The 25,732-nt window shown below is 45.5% G+C and overlaps 2 protein-coding genes across 4 annotated transcripts in view; one reads left to right on the top strand and one right to left on the bottom strand.

The window, feature by feature from the left end:
- LTK (leukocyte receptor tyrosine kinase) overlaps positions 1–11,598 on the top strand; it is a 163,414-nt gene extending 151,816 nt beyond the window's left edge. For all 3 annotated transcript variants that reach the window (XM_045016813.1, XM_045016812.1, XM_045016811.1), the window contains exons 26-29: positions 707–808; positions 2,894–3,028; positions 3,887–3,977; positions 5,185–11,598. In XM_045016813.1, coding sequence (XP_044872748.1) covers positions 707–808; positions 2,894–3,028; positions 3,887–3,977; positions 5,185–5,955 — 1,099 coding nt within the window. In that variant the 3' untranslated portion in view covers positions 5,956–11,598. The remainder of the gene's footprint in view (positions 1–706; positions 809–2,893; positions 3,029–3,886; positions 3,978–5,184) is intronic.
- Positions 11,599–13,217: 1,619 nt separating this feature from the next.
- Positions 13,218–25,732, bottom strand: part of ITPKA (inositol-trisphosphate 3-kinase A) — a 58,914-nt gene continuing 46,399 nt past the window's right edge. The window contains exons 4-7 of the mRNA XM_045012173.1: positions 25,424–25,628; positions 19,381–19,482; positions 18,069–18,140; positions 13,218–17,030 (exon numbers count right to left, since the gene is read on the bottom strand). Of these exons, the coding sequence (XP_044868108.1) occupies positions 16,827–17,030; positions 18,069–18,140; positions 19,381–19,482; positions 25,424–25,628 (583 nt within the window). The 3' untranslated portion in view covers positions 13,218–16,826. The remainder of the gene's footprint in view (positions 17,031–18,068; positions 18,141–19,380; positions 19,483–25,423; positions 25,629–25,732) is intronic.

Here is a 25,732-nt window from a genome sequence, read left to right as displayed (position 1 = left end):
GCACCTTGGACTAGGGTGACCAGACAGCAAGTGTGAAAAATCGGGACGAGGTGGGGGGGCGGGGGGTAATAGGAGCCTATATAAGAAAAAGATCCAAAAATTGGGACTGTCCCTATAAAATCGGGACATCTGGTCACCCTACCTTGGACAGTCATTGCACCTGCACAAAGTGGGTGTAAAATCCACCCCAGCTCAAAATAGCTGCACTTGAGACCTGCTTCCCATTCAGTGTGCACCGGTGCAGGTGACCACACAAAGTGCAGGTAACAGGAAAACCAGGCCAGGAAATCATTTGGTAACCAGTCTCTGTGGTGGAGTTTCAATGATGGGAAAACAGGATACAGAGCCAAGCATTCATCTGGCCGTCCAAAAATAAGTGAATTCTTCAAGGCATCACGTTCTTCAGGAGGCCCTGGTTCAGATATTAGCCTCTTCCATCACTGAACCAGAGGCCAAGCTTCCTGAATTTGTGCAAAGACCCTGTTTCGCCCAGGAATCATCTTTAAATAATTCATTTTCATCTCTTTTATCAACTCTGAGGGTTACAAAGTTCTTGCTTATCAATTCTCACACAGAATTGTCTGGGTTTATTCTGCCCCCAATTGGGGTGGAGTGGGAAAGACTCATTATTCATCTGACCCATTTCAGCCCCATGGAATTTGATTCTAAGCCCTTAATTCTCCTTGCTTGCATTTCATCTTCCCAGAGCCAGCTACTATCGCAAAGGAGGGAGAGCCATGCTGCCTGTCAAGTGGATGCCACCAGAGGCTTTCTTAGAGGGGATCTTCACCTCCAAGACTGATACCTGGTGATGATTACCTTTTACTCACCTCTGCAAGCCAGGGGCGGGGTTTAGGGAGTCCAATGCACGTGTGGAGACATCAGCTGGTCATCAGGAATTGAGGTCTTCTCACCAATAAAGCTTTAAACATGTCAAAGTTGCCCAAAGTCCTAACAGGAGAAATCAAGAAATCTTCACTTTGACTTAAATTAGAGTTTTGACTAAATGAGCCCTGAGTGAGAATTTAAGAATCTGGCCCAACATAAATAGAATACATAAAAATACACAGACACACTCCTTTGGGTATGCAGCACCCCTTCATGTTATGCTATGAATGGCTACAATTTACAGCCTGGGGGACAGCTGTTCCAGAAGCAGAGTTCACTGCTGAGGGAAGATGCTGCTGCTCTTTACCTGGCAGGGACTGCCTGGAAGATATGCTTAATCAGTGTATTTCCCACGTGTGCTGACCCTGCTTCATCTCTGCCTTGCCGACTTTATGCCTTCACCCAGCCTTGCCTACTTTATGGACTGCTCCAGATGGTTCTGGGCCATCAGCAGACCAGGTCTTACAGCAGGTTTGCACCACTGAACTCCTGACTCCAACAGGGCTTTCCACTGCCAGGGGCTGCAGCCTGTGGAAAGGAGGAGCTGGTTTACAGCATCTCTGTCAGCCTTGCAGTGCCCTAACACTATGCTAAGGTACTAGTGGTGCAGCATGTCCAGGTTGCAAAAGCTGGCTGCAGGACTGCACATTTGCAGTATGTGGCAGCAAAATGCAGAGAGGAAGGGCAGTTTAAATGCCTGATACTAAAGCAGTTTTAAAATCCAAACAAGCAGGAGCCTGATTTTCAATAACATCACTGTCAGACACTTCTAACTTGTCAGCCCTCAGCATCTATCACTCAGCATCCATAGCTGAAAGACTTCTTAGTTGCTGCTATCTCCATAATCACACTGAATTGCTGAGACACTGAAATATAAAATGACAGTAGACTTACGTGGAAGCTCTAGCTAGCTGCTGAGGGAATGGTATTTATATAAATGCCTTTCAGATAAACTTTTTCTGTTTTAAATAAGTACCTCCATCAGTAGAGCATTTGTGAAAACATACTGGAAAATGGAAGGTGTTCAGTTTATCAAGAACTGTGTCTATCAATGCAGTATCCTCTTAAAGCGATGCTGGCACATTGCTTCCAATGCCACACTGATCCAGTTCCCTGACAATGTATTTAATTAGCAATGCCTGGACCTTCAAAAGATTAGGAATAGATTATCTGTCATAACAGAGCAGACCAGTCAGTGGCCAGCACCAGATATTTCAAAGGAAAGTGTGACAATACCTGTACAGGGCAATTATAGATAACCTACCTTTAGCAGAAGTTTCTTCCTAGCTCCCATCAGACAGGGATTGGTGAAATTCTGGTATGATTGAAGTCAGTGGCAAAACTCATATTGACTTCAGTGGAGTCAGCATTTCACCCTTGGTCTCAATGATATCTTGTGACAGGGAGTTTGCTAGGTTAAATGTGTTGTGCAAAAAAGAGCTCCCTGTGGTCAATTTTAAACGTGTGACCTTTCAGTTTCATTGGCTGCCCCCTTGTTCTTGTATTATGAACATTCAAATGTTTGGACACCTATGCAAACATCTTGAGTCTACAGAAAGTGGAACTCTCATGCAATGTCTGATACTTTTATGTTGCCAGTCAAGCCAGATATGCCACCTTAATGGTGCTTTGGTATTTCCACTTCAAGAGCCAGATAGTGCAGAGAGAAACACCACTTTAAAAGGAGTTATTCTGACATTTTGGAACCTCACAAAATTAGGTTTGGGTGACAATCCAGATTGATTCTAAGGGTTTGTCTACACATGGAGTTATTCCGAAATAGCTATTGTGCTTTAACTTCACACCCCAACTTCATCCAAATTATCTTTCCAGTATAGACAAACCCTTATTTTAATCACACTGATTTTCCGTCAGTATGATTAATCTGGAGCTTTAGGATGCTGCACCAAGATAGTGTTGTCTGAAGACCTTTTACACCAAATTCTAAAGCCAATAGGGTACAAATCAAAGCCTAAGGGGCATTGTTGGCTGGTTTCTGTGGCAGGTCCTTTGGTGTGCTGCTGTGGGAGATCTTCTCATTAGGCTACATGCCCTATCCTTGCAAAACCAACCAGGAGGTGCTGGAATTTGTCACTAGTGGAGGAAGAATGGATCCACCAAAGAACTGCCCAGGGCCTGTGTGAGTATCTCCTCACCCTTATATCTAAGTCAAAGGCTAGTAAACATTCAGATTGGCTAATCAAAGATGGCTGCCACCCTCTCTACACCCAAAACGAAACAACTATTTACTCTAGGTTTTCCTCAAAGGTTAAACACAAGTTTCAGTTAAGAACACCATTGATACCCATTTAGCAGTCTCAGCAGAGAGGCCCAGGGTTCAATGGGAATGGGAGATTCAGTTACACACTTACCTCATACCAGAGGGTCCTTCCAAAACCTGATTGAGGCACATAAGCAGGGCAAAGAGAGGAAGGTTATATTGCTATTTCCATGTTATACCTGTTCTGTGAATAAAACGATGACTTCAATGTCTAGGGCTGGTAACCTGGCAACTTTCATCACCAATAAATTTCCATACAATTAAAAATACAGGCTCCATTTCTGGGGTCTTGTACAGGCCCTCTTTGCCACCAACTACCAGCAGATTTCCTCGATGTGGTGAATACTCACCTGCCTTAGGAAGCATATCAGGTGTGTGGCCGGAGGACAGAAAGCATGACTGAAGCATGCACAGGTGCTCTCCAGAAATTCTTCATTTGCCAGAAAATCCCCTTGGAACTATTGACAGCTGGGCACAAATTAGAGCTGCACTGAGTAATTGCACCTTCCCTTTCCCTCATGGCCCCAGGATCAGGGAACATGAAAATGACACATGGCCAATTTTGCCCTGCCCCTTGGGTCCTGTGCTGAGTGCAGTTCTTCTGGACCTGAGAACTGGGCCCAGAGACAGACCTGAAAAATGAATCCATATTGATTTGAAGGTTTGATTTATCATTATTTATTATTAATTGGCATAAATATGTATTTATGTCTCAAGTTACCGGATCATGACGCAATGTTGGCAGCACAGTCCAGAGTACCGGCCCAATTTCTCCACCATTCTGGAAAGAATCAAGTACTGCACACAGGTAAGTTTTTACTTGTTTATGGCACCAGATCATCCTATGATACAAACATCATTACCCAAAACAGAGGGAATGGATTGCTCTGATTGGCTAATTACTTTCCCAATTCCCTTTGTGCTTGGCATATACTTCAGCTAGTATTTTCATTTGTGCTTCTGTACATCTATCGCATCTCACCTACCTCCACCCCACCAGCATGCATACAATCCCTTCCTATGAAAAGTGTCTGCTTCCACCTCCCAGCTCATTCAGTAGTGAAGAGTCTTTGATTTTGTGAAGGAAAGGTTTCCAGAGCCCATCACAACTTCTAAGGCCCTTACTTCACTCTTCAACAAGTTTTTTCAAACTTCCTTGAAAGTCACAGCTGAACTGGCATGGAAGAGGGGGGTGAGAGGGCACGGGGGGGTGATAAGCTGCTAGCCTTTTGCTGCTGGAGACCTGGATCCAAGCCTAGTTTAAGATGCAAGAGGAAATTATTAAATGTTGGTGATCTCTGCCTACTCATTAATATCAATAAGGTATCACAAAATGGCAGCCCGTGTTCAAAAGAAGCCCTTAAATGAAATGTGTTGGCAAATCATAAGTGAGGTGCACCATCAGAATGGTGCCTGGCAGCTTGCACAATGCATGGCTGCCAGGGGCGGCTCTAGGCACCAGCAAAACAAGCTGGTGCCTAGGGCGGCAAAATGTAGGGGGGGGGCGGCAGGCTGGGCCGGCGGACCTGCCGCAGTCATGCCTGCGGGAGGTCCACCGGAGCCCCGGGAGGACCGGACCTGCCGCAGGCATGACTGCGGAGGGGGCGCTCGTCCCGCGGCTCGGCTGGACCTCCCGCAGGCATGACTGCAGACGGTTCGCTGGTCCCGCGGCTCGGCTGGACCTCCCGCAGGCATGCCTGCGGCAGCTCAACCGGAGCCGCCGGACCAGCGAACCGCCCGCAGCTGCGGGAGGTCCAGCCGAGCCGCGCGACCAGCGGACCCTCCGCAGTCATGCCCGCGGGAGGTCCGCTGCTCCCGCGGCGCCTCCCGGGCATGACTGCTTGGGGCGGCCAAAAACGTAGAGCCGCCCCTGATGGCTGCACTACACATTGCTGGCACTAACTACTGCTAACATCATCTCACTTTTCTGAACACTTCCCTGAAAAAGTGTGTGGAAAAGTCACAACTGGACATGCTCAGAATGTAAAATGTGATTACTGGATCCTTTGTTTCAGGACCCTGATGTGATCAACACAGAGCTGCCCATTGAGTGTGGACCAGCATCAGAGGATGAGGGGAGCTCTGTGATGTGCCCAAATAGTTCCAGTGGGATGGTCCCTTTCCTGGTGAACCCATCACTCACACCTCAGCTGGCTCCCATAACATTAGAAACCCATCACGCAGGGCATAAAGCTGGACAATGTCCACAGGAGCTGCTGGTGGAGAACCTTGGCAATTGGACTGGCAGAGGTCCCAGCCTACCATGCCTCACTGATTCCAGCAGTGGGTCATGGTTCCAACAGACCTCAAACCAGAGGCTGGAATCAAGCAGTCAGCCGGCACACAGACCACACAAAACCAAAAACCTTTGGAACCCAACCTATGGATCCTGGGTGATGGAAAATATCTGTCGCTCCTGTCCCAACGCCAAGCTCAAAGCAACCACAGAACGAGAAGATTCAGGTTTTGATGGGAACTGCAGCTCCTCCCCTAGTTCTCGGGCATCACCAGCCTCTCCGAGCAGAAGCCACTGTCCTCAAAGGAATATCGGTGGGATAGAACTGGTGAAGCTACAGACTTTCCCCTGCGGCAATGTGAATTATGCATATGATGATCTCTACTATGTCACTGATCGGCCTTCGGCTTTGGCAGTGGGTAGAACAGGGGTGCTGAGGAGCACCAGTCTGCACAGGGATGGGAAGCCTTTTTGTAAGCCAGAAAAAACATCAAGAGAGAGGGACTCTGGCCTCTCCTTGTCAGACGACCTGAGTGTTACACCAGTATAACAGGAAATGTTCCTCCAAAGGTCAGGACCTCACACTGGGAGTGTATGTATCTGAAAGGGCAAACTGGAACTTCTTATTTGGTCTCTTATTTCCTCCATTCAACTTTCAGATCCTTTCAGATGGGTAATGTTTTAACATCAGAAGTGTTCTGCTGCATCCTCCGACACACTGGATTCTCAATCTAATGAGGAAAATTGCATTTGCTACTTCATTCCATCAAGAGTGTTCCCTCCTATTGAGCCAGTGCCACTGATTTCAGGATATAACTAACAATGGCATTGCTGCACTGACTCAGAGTCCAGTGGTTCATGAAAGGAATCACTCTCAATCTGCTCAGGTGAAAGAAAAAACAAAACAAACCTACCATCCAATTGTTACAGTTGGCTGGAAATGACAAACAACATAACCACTCTTTTGATCTAACATACCAAAAATCATGTGCTGTGGCAGCAGCAGCAAACTTATAAAGGCCATTGTGTTCCCCAGAGCTTTGCACATTCCAATCATGCTGGTGCCCTGACAGGGAAGTAACCAAATACAGCCACGTTTGCACTTGCTTTATCGGCAGAAATACCAGAGGAACATTAAATTGAAATCAACGCTGCAACTGAGAAAAAACAGAAGAAGTGGGAGGGGAAAATATTATTTCAGGCTCCTCAGAGCATGTTTTTAAAAACATGAAGAGAAAAATTATGTATTTTAAAAAATAAGTAATGGAGTTGATTGCATCCCTTTGACTGAAGAAAACTTGCTTCTTACCTCAGGGGCTAACTTACCTCACAGTTCCTGACCCTGGAGGTTTGGGAAAAAGTTCTAATCAATGCCCAACTACACTACGTTGTGAGAACTGGACTTTTCCTTTCTTTAAATGGACTTTACCTGGGATGAACTTTATTTTTAAAAGGACTCTAGTATTCAGCAGTAATAGCCCATATTACAGTGGCACCACTGCTATAAACTGAAGATTTAGGCTCGTTACTGTAGAATGCTGGGCTCTTGATGTTGTTTATTTTAAATACATAATATAGAAACTCCTCTGAGGTGGACTTAACTGAGACGAGGAGTGCATCTTGAAGGGAAACCACCAAGAAGTGTTTTATTTGAACATAAATCTTAAAATGCCTCTTCATAAAGCAGGATTGGATACTTCAGCCACCTTGGAAGTCCGAACAACAGCTTGGTTTTATATACCTGTCTCTCCTTGTGGGAAGTCCTTACAGCAGAATATAGTTTCTTCTTGACCTCTTAATAGTGCAGCCCTGTCGCTTAAGGAGGCAGGTCCCTGTTCTGGAAGAAAGGCTTCCTACTGTAGTTTGCAGGTAATCTGATATTTACTGGTTAGAGCCTACCAAACAAAGAGACTGAAAAGGTAAAGCCAGCATTGGTTATATGCCCCAAAACCTCTCAGAAGTGCTTTGCCCTGGTGCCATTTCTGAATTCCCAGCTGCCAACGTTCAGGTAACAGGGGAGGGTTAGCTGTATGAAGGGAGGATGGAAAGGGTGCCCCAAAACTTTATTGATCTGTAGAGTCTATCCGAAGTGCAGCTGCTTCAATCATTATCTTTATGTTTAGTGTGAAAGGAGAGCCCCAAGGATACATACATGTATCATAAAGAAGCTGTTCCCTTCAGACAGGAAACCAAAGTGTGAATACACCGAGATCTCTGCCTTACACCTCACCTATGTTTCCTGAGTGAAGAGTGGCTGCTGCATTCATAGTGGTCAGGATCACTTCACACCCCGCAAAGGCCTACAGTCTGTGTACGCAATTTAGCATAACAAGCAGTCTCCTCGAAGGAGATGGTTAACTGTAAGCACAGATTCCATTTCCTCTGCAACAACAACTCATGTGTGGTGCGGAGAGGCACACAGCTGAAGTGGTTGCATTCCATTTCACACCAACAAGAAGTGCCGAGTGTCTCCAACTCAGGGTTAAGGGCAGTCAGTGACTTACAGTTTGGCTCATAGCTTCCTCTGCTTTTCAGGACCATTGGCTATAGAATGGATAGTTTCAAACACTATCAGTTCTCAGCCCCTTTGGTGGTGATAGGTCCACTTCTGCCAATGGAGCTTGCATTGAGAAAACCAGAATCGATGTAATGGAATTATAGATCTTGATGGCCAAAAATAATACCTCATTATGATCCTTGGTGTGAGGTAAATGGATGTAAGGATACAAGTAGCTCCCAGATGTGAGGGATTGTTCCAGGAGAAATGGGGCGGAAATGAAATGATTTAATAACTATTATTGCTTTTAAGAGGAATTTTTTCCTCCCTTGCCCCCTTCTGCTGTGGTCTTCCTCTCCGAGCGCCACGCACCCTGTCATTTATCCACCTTCCACTCCCAGCTCTGAGGCCCTGCTTCCTGGCTACCACCCTTCCAAATGGGGAGCAATGGACAGTGCCTCTCCTGGGATCTCCTCAGTGCAGATCCTTAACTGACTAGCAGAGACTGGTGAGCAATTCTTCCTCCTCCCAGAGGCTAAGCATGTTTTCTGCCTTGCTTCCAGCTCTACGGGGCCAGCTCCGGTGTATGCCAACAAGGAGCAATTACCCCTCTGTCACAACTGGCCTGAACCTATAAGCCTTGATTCCGCCCCCGTCCCCGTCCCACCTCTGCTCAGTAGCATGCCTCTGCCCTGCATTCAACTCTCTCCTAGTTCAGGTGACACTCTTACTCCCATGGCTCACTCATGACTGCCTGTTTCCCCAGAGATACACTATCAAAAGTTCTTAAACTGTTGGCACCATAGTAGTGACTCACTCTCTGCTGCTGCTGCATGTTTCTCACAATTGGGAGGGGTCAAGACCTATTGCAGTGCAGTTTCTTAAGCTTTAAGTTAGCTGCAGCGGAGGCTGCGCAGGGAAGGCATTTGCCCACGCTGGTGTGATTCAGATACATGGAGATCTTTACTTGCTGGTTCTGATCACACTTTCATGGGCCAGCTATGCCTACCCACTTTCAGATGTCACCACCCTTCGTTATTCTGGTGAGATTGGTGGTACATATCAAAGCAGAAGGTGACGTATAGAAAACAGAGCCAGGGGGGTGAGTGAGTGGGGTGGGAAGTAACATACTGTCTTCCCTTGCTGGACCTTTTCCTAGTACCAAACTGCCTATGCACCAGACTGCAAAACTGACTATGAACTAGACAGTTCTGCTTCATTCTGCATTGGAGATGACTACAGGAGACATACGCACATTCTACCTCCACCCCACAATCCTCCAAAATTAATGCCTTTTAATGATGTGACAGCGAGGCTCAGAAATGAGCGAAGAATGCTGTGGAGTGCCTGCGTGCACTGTGGCTAGTTCATGCCACTGCCATTCCCCTCCCCCCCTTTCAGATGCACTGCATTGATTCCCAAATTTAGAAAGCGAGACAGCGATTAACAACAGGTTAGGAAGTGAGGTGGGCTAAGGCTGGGACACTATCACCATCAGTGTTTCTCAGGCCCCCCTCACCACAGCATCTAGGTACCATCGTCTAAATGTAACATCAAGTCCCAGGAATAGAACCAACCTCTCCCCCCTCACCCTTGGATAAAAGCTGCTTACTTACACGTGGTTGATTCTAGCTGGAGCCTTCCAGGAGCAGGATAGAACATAGAACTGCACAGATGGAACATTTACCCACAATAAAGAGGGGTGGGGGGGCAGTTCAAAAGCATCCAGGTTAAGAGCACCAGTCCTATTGAATTTCACTTAGCTGCCTTGGAAAATCCCACCCACTAATATTATGTACACTAGAGGAGAGCTGTTAATAATTCCCTTCTCATGATGTATATCCAATCCAAAATCTTATTACTCTAGGCACAATTAACCATACCAATGGCACATGCCACAGTCTTGAGGGCCTAACATGCTGGGAGGAGCTTGAGCCTGATAACTCAGACACTTAGAATGCCCAAATTAGAGGATTACAGATAACAGATTTAATTGCCTTTATTTATTTTTTAAGACACTTTCAGTCAATAGCAAATGAACGAACCAACGTTGTCAGCATTGGACTAGGTTAGCATGGTAGCCCCAAAGGATTTGGTTCTGGCAGAGGAAGTGCTTCAAAAATGGGACCCTTCCACACAGTCTTCAAACACTAGTGCATCATGAGAATGTTGTATAAAAACCCTGCTCAGCTTGATGGGTCTTTTAATCTTTGCATTTAGCTTTGCGCTTTAATATCTTAGTGTAAATGACCAAAGTATTTTTTTAAGTAGACAGGTGTATATAAATACTTTTTTCTGACATAGTCTTAAGGGCCCTATTCATTCCTCCTGGAAGTTAATGGGCAACTTTCCATTGCCTGGGAGTCAGATGATGTCTGAAGACATCAGGGCAGTAAAGATGTCCTTTGAGTCATGTGGCAGGCACAAAGGAGACATTACACTAGCAGTACAGTTGTGGTCTGGAGGAGGTAATTTATAGCTCCCGCCCACCCCCAGGCTAGTGATTAAGATGCTGTGAGCGTTTAATAGTGTCTTGAAATCAGGCCCTGCTTTTTTGCTCATGAGGTTTTAATCTTACACCTATTTGCTTTGATTGATGATTTATGTTGCTTTTTACAACCCCCTTATGTTACAGTTTCCTCTCTAAACTGTAACACAGAAACCAAATGAATCAGGAGACTAACTGGTCTTTCTTTTTTGGAATTAACTTTCTGCCTTTGTCTGCTTCCCTCTCACGGCACCTTTTATATCCACTTTCCTTGAGTCCCTATGCTCCTTCCCCAGCTAGTTTATATCTTCTTCGGACACTCACTTTTAAATAAGCTTTAAACTAAATAGGCACAGTTTAAAATACCATTGACTGAAAATGCCCTCCCCAGCCCTGCTATCATAACTCTTTCCTAAGGTCGGTTTCATTCTCGCTGGTCCTCCATCTTGGGCCAGGTCTACACTAGGAGCGCTTTGCTGGTGTAGCTATACTATCCTAGGAGTGTACTCCTTGTATGGAAGCAGCTTTTGCCATTATAGAGAGAGAGAGAGAGACACACACACACACACACACACAACCATACTGCCAAAATGGCAGATATATAACTGCTTCTACACTAAGCATTTTTGCCAGCAAAGCTATGTCAATCACAGCCCTAACTGCCATAGGTACACTAGCAAGGGTTTGCCATGTGAACCTGGCCTTCCTCTGTCATCCCAGCCTGTTTACCCTTCCTACCCTAATTTAGGGGGAAAAAAAATCCCATCCTTATGAGGGACAATATCATTGGATATCTCTATACTGCAATTAAATGCCCACAGCTGGCCTGTGTCAGCTGACTTGGAGCTCAGTCTCTGGGACTGTAAAATTGCAGTATAGATGCTCAGGCTGGAGCCAGAGCTCTGGGACCTCACAAGGTGGGTGGGTCTCCAGCCCGAGGCCCAAACATCAGCCTGCAGCCGACCCAGGCCAGACTGTTTAATTGCAGTGTAGACATACCGGTTGAGACCCTAGAGCCTTGTCCCACTTCTTTATTTAACTGAATTGCTTTTGATTTGTTGTTACCACTGCTTATGGCAACACTGCACTGACCTACCCTTTGGGTCACTGTAAATAAGTAGATACCAATTCTGCTTCTATGCAATTTCAAGCCAGATAAATGTATACTTCTATATTTGCAATACAAAAATAAAGAGATGCTAACAGTGTCTATTTGCTGTCCTCTGTGTTAAAGCTAACACCATCTGGATACAGGGGAGAGAATTAGGTCTCTGAAAAATTGCCAGCCCAGAGCCAGATGGTTGAAAGGACAGAGCACTGCTCTTCCTCTGGTAGCACCTAGTATGGGTTCCCTGCTGGAGTTATCAGCTGCTCTGAGTGTGGAGAGATCATCTCAGCTGCTGTGAATCATTGGGTTTTAGGACACTGAAGCAGAGATTTTCATGGGCCAGTACCTATATCCCTGTGGAAGCCATTAAGTTCAGTGTGGGATTAGAGATAGATCCTCTCTGATAGGCAAAGGGATCCAGTTCAAATGGGCCTTTGTATTCCACGTGACTTGGGGGCAGATTTGTAAAGGTACCTAAGCACCTAAAAACACCAATAGGTAGGTAGGATGCCTAAGACCAATGGGACTCAGGCACCTGTGTGCTTTTGGAAGTCCCACTGGGTGCCTAGCCAAATCTTCAGGTGCTTACATGCTTTTTAAAATCTGGCCCTGGGCTCTTTGGCCCTGAGCAGAGCAGGATCTCCTCCCTCATCATCCATGAGTGTCTTATCAGTGCGTAACTTAAAGACAGCCAGGAGCCATGCCTCCAGGAGCTAGTGGAGCAACAGGCACAATCTTGAGCCAACCTCAGCTAGTTCACTGGGGACAGTCACCATGATATCCTGAATTGCTGCTCTCACCTGCAATGGAGTTTGGCTGTGCTCCTGTTTTGTGGTGGCAAGAGCTGACCAATGACTACAGTAGCCTCCCTGGAAGTACAAAGCTGTGCTGGTTTCCCACCATACAGAATTTCACTGCTCTCTTTCGTCTATTTGAGACTCCTTGGGCTTCCCCAGTAAAAACAAGGTACACTGGAAGTGATGTGCGCCATGTGCCACCAGGGTCTACAGAAACAGCAGCAAACTCAGTGCTTCCACTCCCACCCCTTATGCTCATTCCAAAACAGCAGGATTCTCAGAGGATGCCATTTCCAATATTTCCACCCTACCCCTTCCAGAGGCAGCAGGATTATTAGAGCAGACACAGGTGACTCAATGCCCCTTCCAAAAGTTGATATAAATCATTCATTGGGGGAAAACCATTGACAGACAAGACCTTCCCTTGGGAGACAGTAGGATTCCTTTGTCACACACTTCCCAGTTCCTCCCAAGAAACCTTCCATTGCAAGAGATGGAACATTTTCTAAACTGAGCTCAGTTTGAGTAGAAGTAAATTCAAAATGACAGCACATGATGTGACCAGTTAAGGAAGTATTTGTTCTGGTTTCTCTTCTAACCTTCAGGGCTCAAGTCCTATTATATCAAATAGGTCTTCAGTATTGGGATGCACTCTTAGAACTCCCACATCAAACACCATTCTGAGAATATTTAAAGAGCAACAATGACAACAAAATGCACGCTGTGGTGTGCTGTTGCCCTGCAAAGCCAATATAAAACATTTACCCATCCATCAGCACAACTACCAAACATTTCGTTACAGGAACTTCAAAGAAGTCCAACAGAAACACTTGGAGAAATAATCTCCTGCAGGATTTCTCTGTGGAGGAGAGAAAAAGAAATCACACTTCAAGTATCAAACCATGTTGGATGGCTTTTTTTCCCCCCCAAACTCATTTATTTGGTAACATACACACCTTGGAATAACAAGTACTCAAACGATACAGTCAGAATGTCAAAAATGACCTTGGTCATAATTGCATTGTAGTGTTCAGAACAGGATGCACTGTAGAGGATACAGGCCATTAGCTCTCAGTATCTTGATAATAACAAACAGTAGTAATAATAATACAAAAAATAAGCAAGGGCCCTCTGAATTGTTTACAGGTTTGGTCCAACTCCCAGTGAAGTCTTTCCATTTACTTCAGCGGGAATTGGATCAGACCCAAAGTGACTACTTCCCTCTGTATAACATTATAAAAGAGATTTCAATTTGTACTTCTTGGGCTGAGTTTCATCTGAACTTGCATCCTTCAAGGATGGACAAAAATCAGTTGTTTTTAATTCAGTTGAACTATTTCTTTGCATTTCTCTATACTGCATCTTTCCTCCCAGGATCTCAAAGCACCCTATGAACAATAATTAATGAAGCCTCACAACATCCCTGTGAGGTAGGTAAGTATTATTGTTCCCATTTTACAGATGGGAAAACTGAGGCATAGGAAATTTGCCCATGAGCACAGAGCAAGTCAATGGCAGAGACAGGAAATAGTCTAGGAGTCCTGGCTCCCAGTTCCATGTTCTAACTGCTGTATAAAACTCTCTCCCCTTTCTTCTTTCATATAACTGACTCCACGGCTGACTACCAGCAAATAGGAGATGGACTGTAGCTTCCTTCAAACTAGTTCTGGTATAGGCCAAAAAGCCACTTCAAAACAACTTTGCTACAACTATCATTTTGAAATGGACCAAGTTTCACAGCTCAATGTCTCTTGTAATAAAGCTTCTCTTTCTGCTGTCCTCTCCAACAAGTGCACAGGAATGGATCCCTTTTCATGACAGCACTTTCCCCTGAGATTGTCTACTGCAAAATACCTTTTCAAATGAGAGCACTGCTGGTTTTAGAGCCATTGCTTCCATGTTGCCTCCAACTTCCATTTGGAACTGTAGAACTAAAAACGGACTTGACATGAGTCCTAGATAGATCTTGGTTTCTAAATTCTGCTCAAAGGAAATTCATCACCATTTTTTCCCTAGAGCATGAGGTTGCATGGGTGCAGAATGCTGGCATATGTAGTCACACACAAAAAAAAGAAATTTAAGCCTGACTGCCAGTTAAAACAAGACAGGACAAAGTTGTTAAATGAACGTTAAGTACTAATTTTGCACTTGCAGGGAGAATTGCTGCATGACCATCTCTAACTTCTGTGATTTTATTATTTTTTGTCCCTGACAGGACTGCCTGAAGTAACAATCACATACTGAAGGCCAGAGAGTTTCTCATCTAATTATCCCCTGTAAGAACTCAGATTCAAGCTGTAAAGAACAATTTGTGTTTCCTAGTCTATTACCCATTCTCTTGAATCACTGCAAGCAGGGTTGTTTTTATTAGGGCTATGGGAAAGTAGGAAAACATTTTCACCATATTTTTGGCAAATTTCACTGCAGGTCATTTTGCTGTTTTAGAATATTTCACAACTTTGGGGCATTTGGAATAAAACCATGCATGCTTTCTACCAAACACTGCATTCGCTTGAAAAGGTGCCTACATTTTCTGTAAGTCATGTCCTATTTCAAGCAAACTTGTACCTTTTTCAGCTCAAAAACAGGACCATTTTCACTGAATATAAACCCCAAACGATTCACAAACAGAGAAAGTTTTGAATTTTCAATGAAATATGAAAACAAATTTCAGATTTTGAGCAATTTCGGTTCTGGTGTAAAATATTCACACTGCTCTATTTCAATTGCTTCCCCAGTAGTACCTTGTAGCAGTACCTTGTATAACTGATCTTCTAGGTCACTATTGGCATGGTCAGCACTATGAACATCAATGCTTTCTTTAATGTAGATGAAAAATAACTGAGGTTATTAAGATTGACTGGGCTCCAACTAGAGTACATGAACCAAAGTGGCTTCCTTTAGAAGTTATCCTAGGCTCCTCAACCCCTAATACAACCATTACACGTAAATTTAGCTCCAAACAAGAATTGTACAGTCTCATTTATCTCATTTTGCAGTGATCATTGGTGTAGTGATTCCCAACAGAAGCAATGAACTACTTTCAGTTATTCCAAAGTTTCTGAAGTTTCTTTTGAATGCGGTTGTATTGGCAAGAGAGTGATTTTTGAACTACTGAGGTTGCTTAAATACCTTTTAACTTCTAAAAGCAAGTGATTTTAAAGACTGTATGGTCTTGTTACATGGCTGATGGCTCCAACTTGGAAACTACATCGTCAGATATCTGGATATGGGATGAGCAGAGAAATGTTAATTTGTATTGTGGTAGCACCTAGGAGCCTCAATCAGGGGATATGGCACAGCAATCAGACCTCTAGTCTAGCTAATGTAATACCTCGCTTTCAAAAGTGGTGAATACCTCATGCTTCCAAGGAAGAATGCCCATAATAGATATAGCCAAAAGTGTAATGCTGTCTATGGGGATGCAATTCCTTTCTGATCCACTCAGCCTATGCCCTGACACTTTTGGTGTGGCAAAAGAAAGAACATGGCACCACTAGGAAATCTGACCCACAAGCAAAAAGATGGAACGTCTAAGCCTTGGTGTAAAATGGCATGTTGATAACTGGCTTGCTAGTATTTATATGGATTTGGTTTTCTCTCTAAAATAACTAAGCCCTTGAAAAATAAACTTTGTCCCCCAACCCACCCGCTAAAGAGAGATGCCACTGACCTTCACAAATGCTGTCCAGCTGCAAGAGCCAGCATTACCACTTCACCCGCCTCTCCAATTCCATACACAGTTTGAAAGTCACATGGTGCTAGAGACAACTGGTGCTATTTACTTAACGGGCTATCTGTGACCTCATTAGGAACTACCTGAAAATATAGTTTAAAATGTTCTTAGATAGAAAAGAGGATAGGCCAGGGCAGGGAGTCAGAGAAAATGTGAACAGCAGCTGTCCCTTGCAGACACTAAACTGACTACTGCCATGAACTATAATCACCCTTCTCCCCATGTTTTCTGGGCCTTGTTCCTGGGCAAGTTCTCATCTTGCACACTCCTGCAATGTAATACAACAGCTGGGGCTGGCCTTGCCTAATCTATAACATACATGGCAGCCTAGGGACTTGGGGTTAGGGAGCAAACACTCCTGTTTTCAAAGCAATGCCATCCAGTGGAGAATTCTGCTCAACCCTCCCCATGCCCTCACACAAACTGCCATTTACTCTGGTTCACTAAAGGGTAATCTAGAGTCACTTTGGTTCACCTGAAATCAGAGTCACTCTGATTTACTGTACAAACCTCTTGGATTCATGCTGGTTTGGTTCCTGAGTTTGGAGACCCTGATTCACTGAGACCAATCCGAGGTTAATCTGATTCACTAAAGACCAATCCTGAGTCACTCTGGTTCATGGAGGGCCAATGCAGTCACTTTGATCATGAACAGTCTGGCTCTGAAAGCAGTTCTATTTGCACTGCAATAACCCCAGGAGTTTGGAGAGAGTTAAAGGAGTTTCCCTCTAATGGAGAGATCCCAGTAGAGTGGAAGGTTACAAAGCAGCCCCATGAGTTTGTGCGAGTCTCTTCTCATCTTTCAGTGATGCTGTCTAAGATACTAATCAAATTGTCCAATCCCAGCAGGTACCCATCCTCCCGGTTGCCTTCCTGCCAGGGGATCCTGTGGTCCAAGGTCTGCCCATCAGGGAGAAGCGTGGTCTTTCCAAAATCAATCAGCCATACATTGGCATGTCCGCTGTCGTCATGCACAAAGAGTAGTGAACTTCCAATGACCTGCAGGGTAGAGACATGATGATATGCACAGGTGTTATTAACGTCTCCCTGACCCTCCCACGAGCAAGGCCCTATCAGCTATACCTGTACAGACAAATGATGGCTGCTGAGCTGCAAAGCATATACAATGACAAACAGTGTGCCAGCTGCTCATTGTAACCAGACTGCACTGTACTGACAGAGGGGCATCGAGGGACAGGACTCCGGCAGAGAGGGAACAGGGGTGAATCTTTAGCTCACTGACAATGTATCTAGGTTATCTGGGAGGGGACAAGATGCCTGGAGGGAGATCATGGCCCAAACCAATTACTGATTAACAAAAATCCTGCCAGCGGCTAAGGGGGAATTACTACCAACAGTGTAAAATAAAGGGCCAAATCTCAAAGCTTCAAAACAAACACAGTCTGCTAAGGTCCATTATGCCGGTCACAGCCTCGCACCTGGCATCATGCAGTGAAGTTCCTAAATCTGGCTCCAGCCTGCATACCCACAAATCTCATAGCTTGAAGTGTAGTAAATACACCAATAATGCTGTGCAATTGCCAGTGACGTTACCTTCTCTCCAACTGTGCCTGCTGGGGAAACTAGGGAACTTATTTACACTGGTGTAAATCAGGAGGAACTCCACTGAAGTTGTTAGTCTGAAATCAGAATCAGGTTCTGCCACTGACCAAATGAGAGACCTCACAGCACCAGCACCCCTAGCCCGACTCCTTTGGGAATCAACCAGGAGTAGAGTAGCAGTGCGAAGCCAGCACTGGCTAACCATTCCTTACAGGGAACTCCTGCTGGGGAAAGCTGGGGTTGGAGGACTTGTCACCTCTCAGCTGGAACAGTATTCTCTACTCTTGGGAAGGAGACTTGGTGGCTCATGTGATATTAACACGTATTATTCTCTGCTCTGCGGTACTCTCCTCGAGCCCCTCTCTCACTAAACAGGCGAGTCTAAAAGCTTATCTGAATGGCAAGCTGAGGCAGCAAGGAGTCCCCACACAGGTAGCACTGCCCCCCGCCCCTATGTGCTCACCCATAGCTCACCTCATGTCGTTTAAAGAAGTCTGAGGACTCGAGGATGAGGTGGATATCATGCAGACGCTTGAGGTATTTTTTCTGAAACGGGGGGGGGGGGAGAAAAATCCATGCACATTTTAAGGTCACTTTGGGGAGAGAAAACAAATAATAAGAGGGAGCAAAATCAATCTCTGGTGCAACTTCACTGAGATCAGTGGTGTTACACCAAGGATAGATTTGCCACAAGCTTGTCGCTTAACACATGCTCCTACAAAGGCTTTGCAATGCCTGAGCCAGTCTGTAGGCAGGAAAGGGGGGTCCTTGACTTACAATGGGGAGATACTCTTCATTCTAGGACACACCCTTTAGGCTCAGATAGTCCGAAACCTGTTCTAAAAACTATATTTCATTAACCTGCGTGTTCTCAAACGAGCACAGTAGTGTCGCATGAGGCAAAGGCTTACATCCCAACAAACTCAGCCTCCTGGCTCTGGAAGCAGCAGTATGTCGCCTGGCTGCAGAACCAGGATCTTAAGGCTTCAGCATCCCTCATTTCAGACTGAGGAACAGATATATTCTGACAATCCCTCTCTCCCCCCACAGTGAGAAAAGTCTATTTTGTTAGGAGAGGGAGAATGTGGGCCAAATTTGGGGCCTGTCAAACTGTTTTCCCACTGTCCGGCACTTTTGATAAGGTGGGGGGGGAAATGCTCCTCAAATGCTACCCTGTGTTACCTGGTACATTGTCTTTGAAGTGCTGACGTTCCACTGAGGTGGCCTCTGTATGTGACAGTGGAATGACACAGCAACCCTTGAGGTCATGAGACATGTTATATCCTACCCATGGAGGCCACAGCACAGGCCAGCAGGGAAGGAGTTAATATTATCCATTCAATGACCAGGGTGTGGGAGTACAGAAGTTGCTTTTCAAGTAAAGTTTCACACATGGCAACACAACGCACCAATCTCCCTCCTGCTCTCACTTCCTGGCTTTATCTTCACTAGATTAAACCTGTGATTCACATGTTTTCTTGTTAACATGCCGTGTGTTCAGACACCAATGCCAGAGTCATGACACATCACGAGGTAGCCACTGCACTCTGAGGCAAAGGGCAAACCACTTATTAGCTTGTCTCACTTTTTGCTAACTCAAGGTGTCTGCAGTGAAAACACACAGCCACAACCAAATCACAATCACCGATGGATGATGATCTGCCAACCCCCATCCATAACCCACTCCTTCACCACTCCCACCCTCTAGATTTTCTTCTGGAAGTTTCTGGTCACATGTCACAAAGTGGTCTGAATGAACCAGAGACTAGTACCACTCAAGACTCACCAGAATAGTTGTGTTGCCCTCAATGAATTCCATAAAAACCTGGAAAACTTGCTCCCGTGTCTTAGTTGTTTTGAAGTTTGTGTTACAAGTCCCATCAGCCCTCTGCACACAAACACGGAGAGAGAGAAAGAAGTGTTTATATCATATATCATTCAGCCAATCAGTAAACCTTCCTGAATCAACAGCTCAGTCTATCTGTCATTAATCAATAGAAGTGGGTGGCTGGGTAGGAAGAGATGATAAATCAAGCAAGAGCTGAAGAAGAAGAAGAGAGAGAGAGAGACAAAGACAGAATACCTTTGAATAACACTTGGTTTCCTGTTGACTGCACTTTCAAAAGACCTCTCGGATATTGTTAGCCTGTGGGAGGGTTTCCCTCTCACCTCACAAGGGACTGCAACTTACTAAGTGTAGTGGGTCAACCACAGGGTGCTCTTTGGCTGCATTCTCTTCTAGACTGACAGGTATACCCCCATGACTGTGTGTGGGAGGGGATATTCTGTGGTCTCTCAAACCCAGTTTGTGTTAATCCATCTCTCTTTCAGTGGGGAAACCACAGGGCTGTGGGTGGGACTCTTAGTCCACAATAAAATATCTTTTCATATTAGCATGTCCTAAGTCACAGAAAAGAAAGTTATTTGCTGATCATAAAAACTTGGTATTTGCAACAGTGTGGCTTTGTTTGTACAAACATGCATACCAACGTACAAAGTATGTGAGTACATTTGCAAGGGGAAATGTGTTTGGGAGCATGTATTTAATTGCATTTAGAAGAAAGTTTAGAGTATCTGTGTATTTGTAATGCAACTACACAGAGCAATGGGATTCAGACACACGTGTCTGTGAAGTTGTATGTATATGAGATGGGTGTGTGAATCTGGGCACATTTGTCAATGTGCACTCTGGATGACCTTCTGGATGTCACCATATCTACATATGAAATGAATACTTATTTAGAGACCATCCATGCATGATACAGACCAGTAACAGCAGCCGGTAGCTTACATTTGTAAGAAGGATGCAATGTTATAAAGCAACATCCCTCCTCACCATATTAATGAAATGAAATGCAGCATTTTTATTATAGGAGTAAATCAAGCACATAGAGACATTTGTCTTCCTCCTACAAGATAAAGTGACTGCACCAAAATTGGGTAAAATTCAGTTCTGGTCTAAGCAAGTGAAACACCATTTATACCAGAGCAGAATATGACATGTACTGTTAAACTTCTAGGATTATTATACAAGAAAGTTAACCGACTGCATGGCAAAACTAGTCATAACACTCTCCCACTTCACAGACTATTTTACAGAAGAATAAACTACTTTTACTCAAGACTGTGGGCCAGATTTGAATGTAAGGCTGATCAGACATGTGCATATTATGTAACTGAAGTGCAGTAGGTAGGCAGTGGAATTGAGGAGCAATCTGAAGTGCTGTACAGTGGCACACCAATGTGTACGGAGGAGTTTGGAATTTCAATCTGCTGTCTAAAAGGCATGCTAGCTGTGCATGTCTGTACTCCCGTGACACCAGCAAAATACCAATGGGAGGACACTTGTTCTGAAAACACATCCCACATGATTTTAATACTCTAACAAAGCTTTGCATGGCTACTATGTTCTAGCCAGGTAACACTTTTTTATTTTAATTTGTGGTTGCACAAGGCACTTGCTCTCTTATCTTTCAGAAGTGCCTTCATGATTTTGTTACCCTACAGTGGCTAGTTGGGAAATACCAAGCGTGCTTGCTGCCTTTATGCTCCCATTAAACACACCTCCAACTCTGAGCTATACCATCCCTTCCATTCTAGATCATCTGGCTTGTGCCTTACTCCAAAGAGCAGCTGGCGTGGCCATGCTCAAGCCACATCTGTCTTCCTTGAAGCCATGCCTCTGTCAGTCACTCCATCAGTCCCTTACCATACCTCCAGTGTAAGGGCTTCTCTACATGGGGGTTACTGCACGACAAGCCAGGGTGTGAATCTACAGCACACAAAGCCTTGAGGCCCCATTCAAGTGCCCTCCATACACTGCACACCTCCCCAGCTGCTGTGCCACTCTTTGTACCTTCCACCTCCCGAGCCAATGCCATGGCTGACCACACATGCCAGGGGGAGCAGACTTTGTCACCCTATGGGATGGTGCTGCTTGTACACTCTTCCTGCATGGCCTCTCTGCACTCCCACAGGGGGAGGTGCAGTTCTGCATTGCTTCTGCTACAGTGTTTTGGCTACATGCCACAATCTAGCCCTAAAACAATATATCACTATTTTATTATGATTAATGCCTTCCAGGCAAGGATCTAAATCGCTTTACAAATATTAATGAATTAAAATCTCACAGCACCTGGGAAAGAAGGGAAGTGTGATCATCCTCATGTAATAACTGCAGAAACTGAGAGGTTAAGTGACTTTCAATATTGCAAAGTGAGTCAGTGACAGAATGAGAAATACAACGCAGCACTCCCGATTCCTAGCCCTATACTTTAGCCAGAAGACCATCCTTTCACAAGGAGACACAGTATGATAGACTCCACTGGCGTTTACACTAATGGAGCCATCAGCCCTGCAATTGATCACATTGTTCAGACTGTCACTTGGAGAGAAGATTCTTGCTTCTGAGGCTTGCAGGCACACAGATCAAGTGCCTTGTGCTCTAAGACAGCCAAAAGGCTCCACTTATCTTTCTTGCCTCTGGCATTAGAGACAAGTCCAATACTGCAGTGAGAGTTAATAAAGGGCTGAATAAATCTTGACTTATTTCAGGGATATGGGCATGGTGTAGGGAAAGAAGATGCTGTGGGATGGATTAACCACAAGAGTAGGTACACAGTTCAACAGGAAGGAACATATGTAGTGAATCAAATCTCATTTGGGGGCCACTTAACCCAAGGGCCTCTATGATTTCACTCTCATTGGTTTTCAAGTTATTGGGTGATTGTCTCTCAACCACCACTAGATGGCATCACTAGTTCTCCCACTCACACACGCAAGCTCACCTTTCAAAATGGGAACCTATGAGTTTTACAGCTCTGGGGACATACAATACCAGGACTGCTCCCTGATTTGAAAACAGAACTGGGATGTCATGTGATGTAACTGTGCTCCATATGACAAAGTTGTAGTTCTGTAACACACACACCCCCCCAAGAGGTTAGGGCTTGAGGTTGCTGGTAGTTGGGCGGCCTGTGTTCCAAATATTGACTTGCTGTGTAGTCTGCACAACACAAACTTCTGCCTCAGTTTCCCTATCTGTAAAATAGAATAATAGCACCCAGCTAACTGTCTCATAGGGGCGTTGTGAAGATAAAAGTAATGCCTGTGGAGCTTTGCAAATATTTCATGCATGATTTAAGTGCTAAATATTGTGGCCCAGATTGTGCCATTACGGTACTGCCCTTAGGGCGGTGCATCATACCTCCTCAGCCAGCCAGATCTGGAAGAACCTGCTCCAGGATACACGCTATCATTGAGCATTTCCTGTGCAAGAAAGGGAAAGGCTCCTTGCTCCCTCTCCCAGTCACTACCCTGGGCCCAGGGTAATCTGCCTCTGTGAGTCATCTGCAGTGTCTAGGAGGCATTGGAATGTCTGCAGAGAGGACACGTAGAGAGTGCTGATTCCATCACAGAGAAGAACTGAAGACTGAGACAATTAACCTGGCGTCATTACTGGATGGCTAAAGGGCTAGTGAGGAAGAGCCAAAACCCATCAGAAGTGCCCAAGAGTAGACATAAGCCCTGAAAGTTCCCACTAGCAGCTGACTGCAGAGTTTGCTTGACAGGCGCCTGCATCAAGAAGCACCCATCACCCAGTTTGTTTTTGAGAAACAGTGCTCAGTCCCTGCAGGTCAGGGCTGTGTGGGCAGTGTGGAGAAGCCCAGCATTGCGTGAGCTTGGATACCTCATTCATCCTAGAACGCTAGGAGAAAGGGAAAAAGCAGCCTAGGGAAGCAGAGAAAAAAGGGATAATTAAGAGAGACTTTGCTGCTACACCTGTGTGACAAAGTGGGAATGTTCTTAATGTTTTCTCTGAGTGCTGTGTGGGTGCCTCAGTTTCCCCTATGTATTTCTCGAGTGTCTAGGGGTGTGTGACTGTTGCAGAGCTCTAGGGGGCCAGTGTGATGCTGTATGCACAGAGAATGGCTGACACTCTGTCTCCCGGCAACTGATGGCCTGGACCCCTCCTCTGCAAAAGGTGCCAACTGAAAGTGTTGGAGAACAAAGAGATCAGGTGACCTCCTGGCCCAGGAAAGAGACAAAAGCCGAGAGGAGGGGTGGGAAAGTTTTCAGTTTGGAGCTGGCTGGGAAAATGGAGGGGAGCCCAGACTGAGCTCTGGCCTCCCTGGCTCCCCAAGATGGACCTGAGGGGATCCTGTTGTCTGTACCTGCAAGACCTGTCTTGGACTGTGTTCCTGTCGTCTAAACCAACCTTCTGTTTTACTGGCTGGCTGAGAGTCATGGTGAATTGCAGGAAGCCAGGGGTGCAGGGCCTTGTCTCCCCCAAACTTCGTAACACCCTGTACCTATCTCATTAACCTGGGCTTCAAAAGTGGAAGTATGTTTTAGACCAGAAACCCCGGCTCTGTTATCTGACCCTGTACATGTCAACAGGCTGCCAGAGAGCTGAAATGTGCTCTAGTAAAAATCCTGAAGTCAAACCAAGCAACTCTGGTAACTAACTCCTTATATGCAGTCAGCATCCCATAATGGACACTCACGTTACTTCGTCACTTTAAAAACAAAGTAACATTAGTGCTTTCACTAGGAGCTGGATTGAGTCTCCAGGGCCCACTCAGATGAAACACCATCCCAGACCGCACCTGTCCAGAGTCGTAACAAGGAATTTTTGCACCCGAGGCAAGGGTCGGCTCCAGGCTCTTCGGCACCAATTCGGTGGCGGGTCCCTGAGTCCCTCTCAGAGAGAAGGACCCGCCGCTGATTTGCCGCCGAAGAATGAAGTGGCAGCGGCAATTCGGTGGCAGGTCCTCCCCTCCAAGAGGGACTCAGGGACCCGCCGCCGAATTGCCACCGATCATGGTAGAGCTAAGCCCCTCCGCTTTGCGCGCCCAAGGCAAGTGCCTCACTCACCTCGCCCTTGTTACTGCACTGCTGTCCATAGGAAAGAAGTCACACTAGGCCAGACAAGACCAGACCAACCTTGGGAGGAAAAGCCAAATCCATACCAGCTGGGTGGAGAAGCCAGCAGAGGCCTACCTATGGGTCAACCCTCAAGCTGTCAGGGTTGCTATCTCCAGTATCTGAAGGGCAGGATGGAGCCCTATATTTTGCAGGTGGTTACTAATGAGACTGTGAGGTGGTATTTGCCCACGTGACGTACCCATTCAGGGTATGGGTAGGGCAAACAGGCCTGAAAAGTGAAGATCGTTGGAAGTTTTCTGCAACACTGAAGTAACATCATGAGATGTAAGGACCGACCCCTTCTTGCCCGAGGAGGACTGGAAGGGGGGTTAGAGCTGAGGTCTGAACATTTGGGGTTCTGGGTCTATTGTGATTCCCCTTCCCCACATACTGGATATCTGCACAAATTGAAAGCGATTTGCCTAGATACTGGGAATGCTACATGATGTTTCCACATTGCTTCAGAAATGTGCAGGGTTGGAATAAATCTGTTCTACTTCGATTCACTCAGAATAAATCTGTGCACTCCCAGGATGGCTACTGGGTAAAGGTGAGTAGGAGGAGGGGATTATTCCACCAGTTCAGAATTTCCTCTTATCAGTTTCACTTTCTTTCTGACTACACCATGATGTAGCTATTTGGTTTCTTCTCTCAGTGTTCCTGCTGTTGTTGTTAGAGCAGTTAGTGTGTTTGATGGGTTTCACATATTTCTTGCTTCACAAGGTTTTTCTTATCATTGCCATAGAAGCTCTAGTCACAATCAAATGGACCACGCAGCTCCAGCTAGGAAGTCACACTGTCTTTTTGGAAACCAGGTTGATGACAACAAGTTGATCAAGCATCAGATCAGGCAAAGGAGTGAGTCTATTCAACAGGAAAGGACAGCAGTGGAAGTCACTCACCTTAATCCCTTCTATCCTGAAGCCCAAGTTGGCACTGGAGCTGATGGTCTCTCTCCACTGCATGTAACGTGGCTTGGTCACAGCATGCTGCGTGTTCTCCTCAGCTGTGGGCGCAAGAGGATCCACCTCAATCATCTTCTTGTACATGTCCTTACGCAGCTTTGGCTTCTCACGGGCTTTAGTCAGCTCCTCTTCCAGGTACGTCCTGCAAAACCACCACCACCCAACAAGACAATGAGAACCCCCTTGGAATCTGAAACAATAATACCACCTTGCATTTTGCCGCCATCTTCCAGCATGGGATCTCAA

Source organism: Mauremys mutica, chromosome 4 (assembly GCF_020497125.1).
Source record: "Mauremys mutica isolate MM-2020 ecotype Southern chromosome 4, ASM2049712v1, whole genome shotgun sequence".
In the NCBI taxonomy this organism is placed as follows: Eukaryota; Metazoa; Chordata; order Testudines; family Geoemydidae; genus Mauremys; species Mauremys mutica.
The sequence above is the reverse complement of the archived record's forward strand: the minus strand, read 5'-3'. Positions and strand labels throughout refer to the sequence as shown.